Source organism: Geotrypetes seraphini, chromosome 6 (genome assembly GCF_902459505.1).
Source record: "Geotrypetes seraphini chromosome 6, aGeoSer1.1, whole genome shotgun sequence".
NCBI classification, from domain to species: Eukaryota; Metazoa; Chordata; class Amphibia; order Gymnophiona; family Dermophiidae; genus Geotrypetes; species Geotrypetes seraphini.
In genome coordinates this window covers 112,045,652-112,058,827 of record NC_047089.1, presented here as the reverse complement: position 1 = coordinate 112,058,827, position 13,176 = coordinate 112,045,652, and the positions used below count along the sequence as shown (strand labels likewise).

Here is a 13,176-nt window from a genome sequence, read left to right as displayed (position 1 = left end):
CCTTGTAGCGCCTCTCCATGGTGCAGAAACCCGAAGTTCATCTCTTTGCACCATCCTCGCAGCCAGTCATTAGCCCTCTGGATGCGCTCATCCCTGGCTCTACCTTTGCCCCTCACTGGGAGGATCGAGGAGAAGACCACCTGCGCTTCCATCCTCCTCAGCTTCTCACCCAGGGCTCTAAAGTCTTCTTGTACGCTCTCCTGGGTGTTCCTGGCAGTGTCATTTGTTCCAACGTGGATGAGAAGCATAGGGAAATGGTCCTGGGGCTTGATGAGTCTGTCCAGGCAAGCGGTTACATCCCGAATCTTGGCCCCCGGCAAGCAGCAAACCTCTCTTGATTGTAAGTCTGATCTTGCAAAGCTTTCAACACACCGGTCCCATCACTAAAGAGAAAGGTGCGCCGGGTCAGCTGAGCCATCAGGGAATCTCCCTTGGGCTGCCACAAAAGCTGCTAACATTCCTGTGCCTAATGATGCAAGCTGGACATAGCCCGAGCATTCCATAAAGGACCCTCCTGAGAGTCATACTGCTCCAGAACCATGAATTCATATCCGGATGCCAGGAAACGTTGCACATTACGAACAAATGCTGCAGATATTGAAGGGAATTCACATAGTAGAGAAAGAGAGATTGTTCACCCTCTCCAAGGTGAAGAGAACGAGAGGGCACTCGCTGAAGTTAGAAGGAAAAAGATTCCGTACAAACGTAAGGAAGTTCTTCTTCCCCCATTGAGCGGTAGAAATCTGGAACGCTCTTCCGGAGGCTGTTACAGGGGAAAGCACCCTTCAGATTCAAGACAAGGTTGGATAAGTTCCTACTGGAACAGAACATACGCAAGTAAAGCTAGACTCAAATAGGGCACTGGTCTTTGACCTAAGGGCCACCGTGTGAGCGGACTGCTGGGCATGATGGGCCACTGGTCTGACACAGCAGTGGCAAATCTTATGTTCTTAGAAGAAGTTGAAGATATGAAAGGAGTGGGCTGGGTATCCACGCTCAACTCCTGTAAAGATGCAGCATAAGAACATAAGAACATAAGCAGTGCCTCCGCCGGGTCAGACCATAGGTCCATCATGCCCAGCAGTCCGCTCCCGCGGCGGCCCAAACAGGTCACCTGTCTGAATCATCAGAAGGGGCCCCCTTGCCACCCTGGTTTCCCATTGAAGTCCTATCTTCCCATCGAAGTCCTAACCCTCCGGTTTTGCACATGCACGACCTGGTCGGGTTTCTATACTTATTTCCTGGATACTTCTCTCAGTATCCCACGATCCCTTTATCCCTCAGGAATCCGTCCAATCCCTGTTTGAATCCCTGTACCGTACTCTGCCCGACCACCTCCTCCGGCAGCGCATTCCAAGTGTCCACGACCCTCTGGGTGAAAAAAAACTTCCTTGCATTTGTTTTGAACCTATCTCCCTTCAGTTTCTCCGAGTGCCCCCTCGTACCTGTTGTCCCCTTCAGTCTGAAGAATCTGTCCCTATCCACCCTCTCTATGCCCCTCATGATCTTGAAGGTCTCTATCATATCTCCCCTGAGCCTCCTTTTTTCCAGGGAGAAGAGCCCCAGCCTATCCAACCTCTCGGCGTATGGGCAGTGTTCCAGCCCTCTTACCAGTTTCGTTGCTCTCCTTTGGACTCTCTCAAGCACCGCCATGTCCTTCTTGAGGTATGGCGACCAATACTGCACGCAGTATTCCAGATGCGGACGCACCATCGCTCGATACAATGGCATGATGACTTCCCGCGTCCTGGTTGTGATGCCCCTCTTTATGATACCCAGCATCCTGTTGGCTTTTTTCGAGGCTGCTGCGCACTGTGCAGATGGCTTCAGTGATGCATCCACCAGCACACCCAAGTCTCTCTCAAGTCTGCTGTCTCCCAACAATGCCCCCCCCATTTTGTAGTTGAACAACGGGTTCTTTTTCCCTATATGCATGACCTTGCATTTTTCCACATTGAAGCGCATTTGCCATTTGTCTGCCCAGTCCTCCAGCTTCTCCAGGTCCCTTTGCAGGTCCTCACACTCCTCCCTGGACCTAACTCTGCCGCACAGTTTGGTATCATCTGCAAATTTTATGACCTCGCACTTTGCCTCTTTTTCCAGGTCATTGATAAATATGTTGAAGAGTAACGGCCCCAGCACCGATCCCTGTGGCACACCGCTTGTGACTCCCCGCCAGTCAGAATATTGGCCCTTTACTCCAACCCTCTGCAGTCTACCCGACAACCAGTGCTCGATCCATCTGTGCACATCTCCTCCCAATTAGATCCATTAGCGCCTCAAACTTAAACAAGTGCCTGACTGTCGGATCATCTCTGGGATCTGGAGCCCCAAAGGGTTCCGCAGATTCAGCACTCAAGTCCAGAATCCCAAATCCAGGAAATGCAGTACTGTCCAAAAAGAATCAGGGAGATCCGGGTCAGCCTCTGGAACTCCTGAAACAGTCAGATGGTGCAGGCGGAGGCGCAGAGCCCCCGAGGCCACTCAGCAGGGGGAACAGAAAAGCACCCAGCAGCCGTACCCCCGGAGTAAACTTCGGACCAGCAAAATCTCATATATTATGAGAAGATATTTGGACCCTGGGGCATAGAGTCACCCTTAGATGACTTATACTTGTGCTTATTAGGCTGCGGAGAGTCTGTCTTGCGGCGGACAAAAAAACCTGCAGAATCAAGCCCTGAAAACAAATGTGGCCACACCTGCTGAATGTGTAATCACCTGCTTCTGTGAAGGTGAGGCTGAACCAGTAGTTACCGCTCCCCCCCGATTGCACCACGTGATGCAAAAATGCTCTAATTTTGCACAAATTTGGTATAAATCCATACCAGGAGACCCCAGGGGCTGCATTCCAGCAGTTTTCCTGGCAAAATTTCAAATTTTAAAGAAGCAAGGAAAAGTTGGAAAAAAAAAAGATAGTTAAAAATCCAAGATGACCGCTGGACCTAAATTTGCATTAAAAATGTGCTGAAAAAGGCACTTCCCGAAATTAAAAAATTACAAAAATAATGTATTTCAAGTGGGGAACACAGAGAACATAAGAACATAAGAATTGCAGCTGCTGGGTCAGACCAGTGGTCCATTGTGCCTAGCAGTCTGCTCATGCGGCGGCCCTTAGGTCAAAGACCAGTGCCTTATTTGAGTCTAGCCTTACTTGTGTATGTTCTGTTCCAGTAGGAACTTATCCAACCTTGTCTTGAATCCCTGAAGGGTGCTTTCACCTCCAGAAGAGCATTCCAGATTTTTACCACTCTATGGAATACTAGGAAATCTTCAAAACCCCTCAAAATTAACTTCAGACACAGAGCTGCTGCAAAGCCTTTTCAAATTCAGATTCAGAATTCACCGCCACACTGCTGGAAATGCATCCTTCAAGCTGATCTTTAGGCTGCCAGTCAAACTCCACTGTCTGACTATGCCTCCACCCCTGTCGACCACCGCATGTGCCCCTGGACGGGCTGAGGCTTGAAAACGCAACCAGTGCACTGCGGAACACCACTGAGTCCCCTACGTGCACTACATAGTCTGTGCTCGACGTCCCCCCCCCCCTGCTTAACAGGGAGTGAGACTAGGTCAGGGATGGCTCTGAGCTCCAAGGAAGACTAAGGAGACTGGCTAATAGGGATCGGCTTGTCAACTACGGACCAAACTCTGTGAATTCGCAACCAGGCAGAGCTTCAAATCCATTTCAAACGCAAAAATACCCACGAAAAGGAAGAAATTACATCAAATTAAAATAATAAAATGGGGAGAGCAGAATCCACACAGTTGCAGTCATGCTTGCAGAAGAAAAGACTGCTAGAGGGCGTTAAACTAGCCTGTGAAGTACACTAGAGGCAAAGTGAAAAACCTGAAGTGGATTTCTTCTACAGCTCATGTGAGTAAGGGGAAATAACCCCAATAGTCTAGAACAGGGGTGCCCAAAAGGTCAATTGTGATCGACCAGTAGATCGCGAAGGCAACGCGAGTCGATCGTGGAGCAAATTCCAGGCTCCGTTATAGACTCACATTGCCTTCGCGTTCTCCCTGCTTCCCGACGCCGTAAACAGGACAGCAAAAGTGCCAGGCCCTTCAACCTTCTCCCCCCTTGACGTCAATTCTCACATCAGAGAGAAAGATCCGGGCCAGCCAATCACTGCCAGGCTGGTCCAGAACTTCCTCTCCAACGCCAGAATTGACGTCAGGGCTTTTGCTGTCCTGTTTACAGCATCGGGAAGCAGGGAGAGATCAGAACTCAGCGGCGGTGACTTGGGGGCCTGTTCCCTGATGGCGGCGGCAATGGCTTGGGGGGGGGGCATGGAGACAGAAAGAAAGACAGACAGGGGGCATGGAGAGAGAAAGACAGAGAGAAAGAAAGAAAGGGGGCAGGGAGAGAGGAAGAAAAAGTTGGGGGAGGGAATGAGGTCTGGAGGAGAGGAAACATACAGGAGGCTGAAAGAAGGGAAGAAAGATTGGATGCATAGTCAGAAGAAGAAAGTGCAACCAGAGACTCATGAAATCACCAGACAACAAAGGTAGGAAAAATGATTTAATTTTCAATTTAGTAATCAAAATGTGTCCGTTTTGAGAATTTATATCTGCTGTCTATATTTTGCACTATGGCCCCCTTTTATTAAACCGCAATAGCAGTTTTTAGCGTAGGGAACCTATGAGCATCGAGAACAGCACGGGGTATTCAGCACAGCTCCCTGCACTAGAAACCACTATCGCAGTTTAGTAAAAAGGGAGGGGGTATATTTGTCTATTTTTGTATAGTTGTTACTGAAGTGACATTGCATAAAGTCATCTGCCTTGACCTCTTTTTAAAAAAAAAAACGGAATATAAATGATAATTAACATTTTCTCTGCTTATAGTGTGCTTTGTGTTGTTTTTTTTAATTTTATTGTTGATAGATCATTTTAAAAGTAGCTCACAAGCCCAAAAAGTGTGGGCACCCCTGGTCTAGAATGTCTCACCTATTGCACTGGAAATAGGCACACCAGTTACCTGGCTCAATCAATATCATTCCTACTGCTTCAAGCATCTATTTTCTTCTTATTCCTCTAGAATCATACTACCTTTCCCAATCTCTTAACCACTCTACAGCCTTGAAAACAAACATGTATTGGCAGTATTAGCATTCTTTAACATTCAATTTATATATTTAGGTTATATCATTCTTAGCACCTAATCCTAATATAAAAAATATTCCTTACAACTTGTTGCTCATCATAACCTTTACATTCCTAAATAGACTAACAGTTAATACTTTATTCAACTTTTCCTAGAATGAGACAGTAAAGCAATGTTACTTACCGTAACAGTTGTTATCCAGGGACAGGAGGCAGCTATTCTCACTAATGGGTGACGTGATCCAATGGAGCCCCGATACGGACGCCTCACAAGCATTTTTGCTTAATGAAACTCGAAGTCTCGAGTCGCCTGCACCGCGCATGTGCGAGTGCCTTCCTGCCCAGACCAGGGTGCGTCTCCTCAGTTCAGATAGCTAGCAGAGAAGCCAACCCAGGGAAGGTGGGTGGGACATGAGAATAGCTGCCTGCTGTCCCTGGAAAACAACTGTTACGGTAAGTAACATTGCTTTATCCCAGGACAAGCAGGCAGGTATTCTCACTAATGGGTGACCTCCAAGCTAACCACAATGGGATGGTGGGAGAGTTGGCACTTAGGAGAATAAATTTTGTAACACTGGCCAAACTGTCCATCCCGTCTGGAGAAAGTATCCAGACAATAATGAGAGATGAAGGTGTGAACCAAGGACCAAGTGGCAGCCTTACAAATTTCCTCAATCGGTGTCGATCTGAGGAAGGCTACAGAGGCTGCCATTGCTCTGACCTTATGGGCTGTGAATTTACTGTGAAGGGGTAATCCAGCCTGGGCAAAGCAGAAAGAGATACAAGCCGCCATCCAGTTGGAGATGGTACGCTTAGAGATGGGACGTCCCAACCTGTTCGGAGCAAAGGAGATGAAAAGTTGAGGGGCAGTTCTGTGTGGCTTGGTGCGTTCCAGGTAGAAAGCCAAAGCATGTTTACAGTCCAGAGTGTGAAGAGCTGATTCTCCAGGATGAGAATAAGGCTTTGGAAAAAACACAGGGAGAACAATGGATTTATTCAGATGAAATTCCAAGACCACTTTGGGGAGGAATTTTGGGTGAGTGCGAAGGACCACCTTGTCATGGTGGAATACTGTGAAAGGTGAATCCGCAACTAATGCTTGAAGCACGCTAACTCGACGAGCAGAAGTGAGGCCAATAAGGAGATACTTCAGATGAGCCTTGTGAAGAGGTTCAAATGGAGGCTTCATAAGCTGAGAAAGAACAACATTGAATTCCCAAACCACTGGAGGCGGTTTGAGGGGCGGATTGACATGGAAAAGCCCTTTCATGAATCTGGAAACCACCGGATGAGCAGAGAGGGGTTTCCCTTGGAGAGGCTGATGGAAAGCAGCAATTGCACAAAGATGGACTCGTATCGATGTAGACTTGAGATCAGAATGGGAGAGGTGCAAGAGGTAATCCAAAACTGAAGACAAGGAGGAGTGTTATGGCTCATGATGATGAGAAAAACACCAAGCAGAGAATCTAGTCCACTTCTGGTGGTAGCACTGTCTAGTAGCAGGCTTCCGTGAAGCTTCCAGGACCTCTCACAGGTTGAGAAAACTGGAGAGGGGTTACGTTGAGAGGAACCAAGCTGACAGGTGTAGAGACTGTAGGTTGGGATGAAGTATAGATCCCTACTGCTGCGTAAGCAGTGATGGAAACACTGGTAGAGGAAAGGGCTCCCTGCTGCTGAGTTGAAGTAGAAGGGAGTACCAAGGTTGTCTGGGCCACTGCGGAGCGATCAGGATCATGGTGGCATGGTCTGACTTGAGTTTGACTAGAGTCTTCTGGATGAGAGGAAATGGAGGAAACGCATATAGGAAGAGATTCGTCCAATCCAGAAGAAAAGCATCTGCCTCAAGGCGGTGAGGAATGTAAATCCTGGAGCAGAACTGAGGCAGTTTGAAGTTGTGGAGGGCTGCAAAGAGGTCGATCTGAGGAGTTCCCCACTGAGAGAAGATCTGATGGAGGGGCGTTGAGTGGAGGGTCCACTCGTGAGGTTGCAGCAGACGACACAAGTTGTCCACCAAGGCACTGTCCACCCCCTTTGAGGAAGATGTTGTGGCGAATCGCCCAATCCCAGACTTTCAGAGCTTCCTGGCAGAGGGAGGCCGATCCCTTGCCCCCCTGCTTGTTGATATAATACATGGCGACTTGGTTGTCCGTGCGAATGAGGACCACCTCGTCTTGGAGCAGGTGCTGGAAGGTATTGAGAGCCTCGAAAATCGCCCTGAGTTCCAGGAGATTGATGTGGAACTGGCGGTCTGTGCTGGTCCAGTGACCCTGAGTGCGTAGGCCGTCCAGATGAGCTCCCCAAGCATAAGTGGACGAGTCGGTCGTGAGGACTTTCCGATGGGGGGGGGGAGTTTGGAACAGCAAACCTCTGGATAGATTGGAGAATAACATCCACCAGCGAAGAGACTGTTGCAGAGCAGGAGTGACCCAGATGTATCGGGACAGAGGGTCGGATATCTGCGTCCACTGAGGTGCCAGGGTCCACTGGTGAATCTTGAGGTGAAGTCTGGCAAAAGGAGTCACGTGAACTGTAGAGGCCATATGGCCCAGGAGAACAATCATGTGTCTCGCCGATATGGATGGGCGAGAGGACACCAAGTGGCAAAGATGGAGGAGAGCTTCCCGCTGTTCAGAGGGGAGGAATGCTCTGAGTTGGGTTTTATCCAGAACAGCTCCGATGAAGGAAAGAGTCTGTGAGGGTTGTAGATGGGATTTCGGAAAGTTTATCTCGAATCCCAGATGTTGCAGCAACCAAATCATTTTCTGGGTCACAAGGACGACTCCCTGAGACGTAGAATCCTTGATGAGCCAGTCGTCCAGGTAGGGGAATACCTGGAGGCCACCACAACCAGGCACTTGGTGAAGACTCGGGGTGACGAGGTCAGGCCGAAGGGAAGCACTCGGTATTGGAGATGAAGATGTCCCACCCTGAATCTGAGGTATTGGAGGGAGACCGGATGAATGGGAATGTGGGTGTAGGCCTCCTTGAGATCCAGAGAGCATAACCAGTCGTTCTGCTCAAGGAGGGGGTACAGGGATGTCAGGGTCAACATGCGAAACTTCTATTTGACCAGAAACTTGTTGAGCACCCTGAGGTCAAAAATGGGTCGCAGATCGCCCCTCTTCTTCGGAACAAGGAAGTACCGGGAGTAAAAACCCTTGTTCTGTTGAGACATAGGAACCGGCCCGACGGCTCCGAGCTGTAATAGAGCCTGAGCTTCCTGGAGAAGAAGGGCGGTCTGGGTCAAGTTGGAAGGATACTCTCTTGGAGGATGTTCCGGGGATACTCGATCGAACTGGAGAGAGTATCCTTCCCTGATGATGGAAAGGACCAAGAAGTCGGTGGTAGTAGTCGTCCATTAGTGGTAAAAGTGATGGAGATGACCTCCAATTGGTAGAGTAGCTGAGAATGGCAGGACGACTAAAGTTACGTCCTCTATGAGACAGTCAAAAGGGCTGAGGAGCCTTAGGGACGGAGGATGGTTGAGGCTTCTGCTGCTGTTTTTGGGAATGCTGCCGCTTCACAGGCTGTCGGATGGGGGAGCCTGTTTAGGTGAGTAACGCCGCTGGTATATTAATGGTGGGTGTGTAGCACGAGGAGGAGCAGGCTTAGGCTTCGGACGCAGGATGGATTGGAAGGATTTCTCGTGGTCCGAGAGCTTCTTGGTCGCCGCCTCGATGGATTCATCGAAGAGGTTGGTACCAGCGCATGGAACATTGGCGAGCCTGTCCTGGAGATTAGGGTCCATATCGATGGTCCTGAGCCATGTTAGCCGGCGCATAGCCACTGCACATGCTGTAGCCCGAACCGAGAGCTTAAAGGCATCGTAGAATGACTGCATCAGCTGTAACCAGAGCTGGGACAGCGAGGCCAGAACCTCCTGGTACTCGGATTGTGCCCTAGGGTCCATATAGGGCGAGAACTTCTGGAGTACCGACAGGAAGAACTCGAAATATGTGACAAAATGGAAGCTGTAGTTCAGAGCCCTGGATGTCATCATGGAGTTCTGATAAATCCTCCTGCCAAATCGGTCCATGGTCTTGCCCTCTCTACCACGTGGGACGGCAGCGTAGACCTGGGAGGGGTGAGACCGCTTCAGTGAGGACTCTATCAAGAGGGATCGATGGGAGAGTTGGGAACCATCGAACCCCTTGTGATGCACCGTGCAGTACCTGGTATCCAATTTGCCCGGTACAGCGGGGATGGAATAAGGTGTTTCAAGGCATCGAATGAAGGTCTGATCCAGCAGCTTATGTAGAGGAAGCTTGAGGGATTCAGCAGGTGGTTGAGGGAGGTGCATAGTCTCCAGATATTCTTTGGAGAATTTTGAACCTGTGTCCAGGTGGATGTCCAGGTCGTCTGCTATCTGTTGGACGAATGAGGAAAACGACAGCTGGTCAGCCGAAGGAGGGGCTCGAGGACGTCGAGGCTTCTGGATCCAACGAGGACTGGGATCGTGGTGGTAATAAAGACTCCAGCGTGTCCTCGAGCACCGGCATCGGGGGAGGTGAAGTAGCCGGTGGGGAATACTCAAGAAAAGGCTGCTTCCGATGAGGCGAGGCGTGCCTGGACGAGTGCTTCGATGAATGCCTCGACCGATGCGAACTGTGCTTGGATATCGAAGGACGAGGCAATTGGATCTTCGCTGAGGCCCCCAGGTAGTGGATGGGGCTGGAAGCGGTAGATCGAAGCACAGTTGTATGACTGGGATCACCTCGGGGTCTCGTAGAGATTTGAACCCCTGCATCGGCTGGATTGGCTCCAATGGAGGCACTCGCAAAGACTCTGCTCCTTGCATCAAGTGGATGGGTTCCAATGGAGGCACTCGCAAAGACTCTACTCCTTGCATCGAGTGAATCGGTTCCAATGGAGGCATGGGCAAAGACTCTGCTCCTTGCGATGCATGCACTGAAGTCAGACCAGACACTCACAGAGACTCTGCTCCCTGTTGAGAATGTGTGTATCGCTGAGGCACTGGAGGCGGCTTGACCTCACGGGAGACCTCCCCGTGCCCAGGCTGGATTTGAGAGAGAAGCTTGGGCCCTTTGGTGGTGAAGAGCTCAATGAATTGCTTCTCTAACAAGGTCTGGAACGAGGCCGGCAAGGACGGATCCGCATCTGCAATGGAACGCCTGCACGGGCCTCGCGTTCTTTGGAGGAAGTGTGTGAGTGCTTGGGTCTAGAAGTCTTGGGCACTTTTAACACTACCGGTGGAATAGGCTGCTGAGCTACCTGATCTGAAGAGACTGAGGAAGGCATCGCAGCAGGTGCTGGAGTCGGGGCAGGCACAAATGATGCAGGCTTGATGAGACTCGGCGCCGCAGAGGTGGAAGGCTGAGGAGCAGCGGATGAAGTTGAAGGTGATGGGCCTTTCGATGACGATTGCTCCGTCGAGGACTCCATGCTGAACAGCGACTCCCACAAGATGCAACGGTGCTTGAAAGCACGTGCGGTGAGTGTGGAGCAAGGCCGGCACGATTTCGGAAGGTGTTCAGGCCCGAGACACCGAACACAGCGTCGATGAGGGTCCGTGAGCGAAATCGCGCACTGGCACTTGGCACACTTTTTAAAACCGGTGATAGGCCGGAAAAGCTCCGCCGCAAGATCGAAGCCGCGGGGCTGCGGCCACGTGGCCTGCCCGGTCGGACGGATAGAAGAAATTTTTTTTTTTTGAAAACAATAAAAAACGACGAAAATCAGCGATTGAGAGAAAAATAACCCAAAACCGCGGACTTTAGAAGGCACAAGTGAAAAATCTTCACGCAGAGAGTCGAAGACGGACTTCTCGGCTCCGTGGAAAAGTAAGAACTGAGGAAACGCGCCCTGGTCTGGGCGTGAAGGCACTCGCGCATGCGCGGGCGACTCGAAACTTCGAGTTTCATCAAGCAAAAATGCTTGTGAGGCGTCCGCATCGGGGCTCCGTTGGATCACGTCACCCATTAGTGAGAATACCTGCCTGCTTGTCCTGGGATAAGCGTAGTATTCTAGAAAAAGAATAATTGGTTTAAAAATTCAGTGCATAAAGCAGAAAACAAGCCATACCAAGTATACTATTTCCAGTTAAAGATTGAGTCTGAAAGTCTTTAATATCATAAACTTTCCCATCAATCATAGTCCAGAAGCCTCCATCTTTATTATGGTTCTCCAAATCAGCTTTACGGATAAGTGTTACCTCTTCATTATTTCTGGAGCTGTGGGCTGTGAAAAAGGAGCCTGTTGGGAAATAAAATCCATAGGCTGGTTTCAAGCATCACAAGTTTAAACACTAACCAAACTCATACTGTATTAAATTCATATTTGTTTACAGATACTCTGTTAAAGATAAGTAATATTTTAAAAGTGATAGCTTTCTAATGAAAAAATATGCATCGTTTAGTTGATTGTCATAATTTTCATAATAGCTAGTCATTAGGTAAAGAGATAAAAGCAATTTCAAAAAGCAAAAAAATTAAGGTCCCAGTGTCCAAAAAATTTAGGCAATTATGCAGCCAAAATTGGCACTTAAGCGACTTTGTCGATCATAACCACTTAAACCCGATATTCACCTGCTGCAGCATAAGCACCTAGGTAAATTAAGCACAAACATATGGCCACTAAATGGTAGAGATGTAACAGGGCATTAAGGGGGCATACCTAAAACATGAGCAGACAAAGTTACTGTTCAGAAGCAGAAGTCTGGCCACATTATGGCATATAACTGTTTCGCTTTATGACAGTGTATCTCAAATTGTATGCCACGGTACACTAGTGTGCCTTTTGAGATTTTAAGTGTGCCGCGGCTCACAGGGCAGAAAGAGAGGCTCCGGCGCCTGTGTCAGCTGACTTCTATCATCGTGTTGCGCATATCTGCCGGGACTCCTACCTTTGTCTCCGTGCCCCCGAACCAGCAGCGGCAGCTCTGTGTGCTTTTAACTTCAGCACCCAGCTGCCACTAGCAGTAGTTTAGCCCGGTTTCATCAGGCAGCCTCGAAGCGTTGATGCGATGCGGGCCGGCCTAGCAAAGGCACTGAGGCTGCATGATAAAACCAGGATAAACTACTGCTAGCGGCAGCTGTGTACAGAAGTTAAAAGCACACAGTGAGCTACCACTAGCAGTGACAGGAGAGTTATTGCTGAACAGGGAAGGGAGAAGGGGTAATGCTGAACATGGAGAGCAGGGAAGGGGGAAGTAGTAATAATAATAATTTTATTCCTTATATACCCCCCAACCAGAAAATCCAGATGGTTCACAGCAAGAGAACTGAGGCATATCAGTGAAGATGCAAGAAACAGTAGAAATCAGTAGAATTCAATGCTATACAATACAATAAAATACAACATGATACAATGTAGAGTGATACAAAGTCATCGCATAAATTTACCAAACAGAAAGGTTTTCGGTGATTTTCTAAACTTATAGTAAGATTGGGAGTGGGCAATCAGTACTGCTGGACAGGGGGGGAGGAGGGAAGGGAGAAGTGGTAATGCTGGACAGGTGAGGAGGGAAGGAAGAAGGTACTGCTGGACATGGGGAGCAGGGAAGGGGTACTGCTGGACAGGGGGGAGGTAAAAGGAAGGGAGAAGAGGTGCTGCTGGATCTGGCAGAAAGGGATGGAAAGGAAAGGTGCTACACACTAGAGGGGAGGGTGAGATGGTGTATGGGGAGAGAGCATGTTGGGTTGCAGGGGGTGGGAAGGAGGGATGCCATGGGAAGAGGCAAGGACAGAGAGAGACAGCGTGCAGGAGGGAGAAAGTGTTGGACTCATGGAGAGGGAGAGATGGATGGGGAGGACAGAAAGGAGGGAAGGAGAAATGTTACACTCTGGGGAAGGAGGATAGGGCAGAGAGTGAAAAGTTGTACTCAAGGAGAGAGAGAGATGTTGGTTGGGGGAGGGAAGGAGGACCATAGGAGAAGCATGCAGGAGGAAGAGAGAAAAAAATGTTGGATTGGTGGAAAGGAGGGAGAAATGTTGGACTGGGAGAGGGCTAGAAAGGAGGAAGGAAAGGGAGATGGACTGCAGGGAGCAGAAAGGAGGAAGGGAAATAGGAATGTTACACTGGGGGAGGGGAGATAACTAAAGGAAGGGA

The 13,176-nt window shown here is 49.3% G+C and overlaps 1 protein-coding gene across 1 annotated transcript in view; it reads right to left on the bottom strand.

Moving 5' to 3' along the window:
* Window positions 1-13,176, bottom strand: part of HERC2 (HECT and RLD domain containing E3 ubiquitin protein ligase 2) — a 3,346,202-nt gene that overhangs the window by 2,561,920 nt on the left and 771,106 nt on the right. Inside the window, 1 exon segment of the mRNA XM_033948978.1 lies at window positions 11,152-11,322. Coding sequence (XP_033804869.1) covers window positions 11,152-11,322 — 171 coding nt within the window.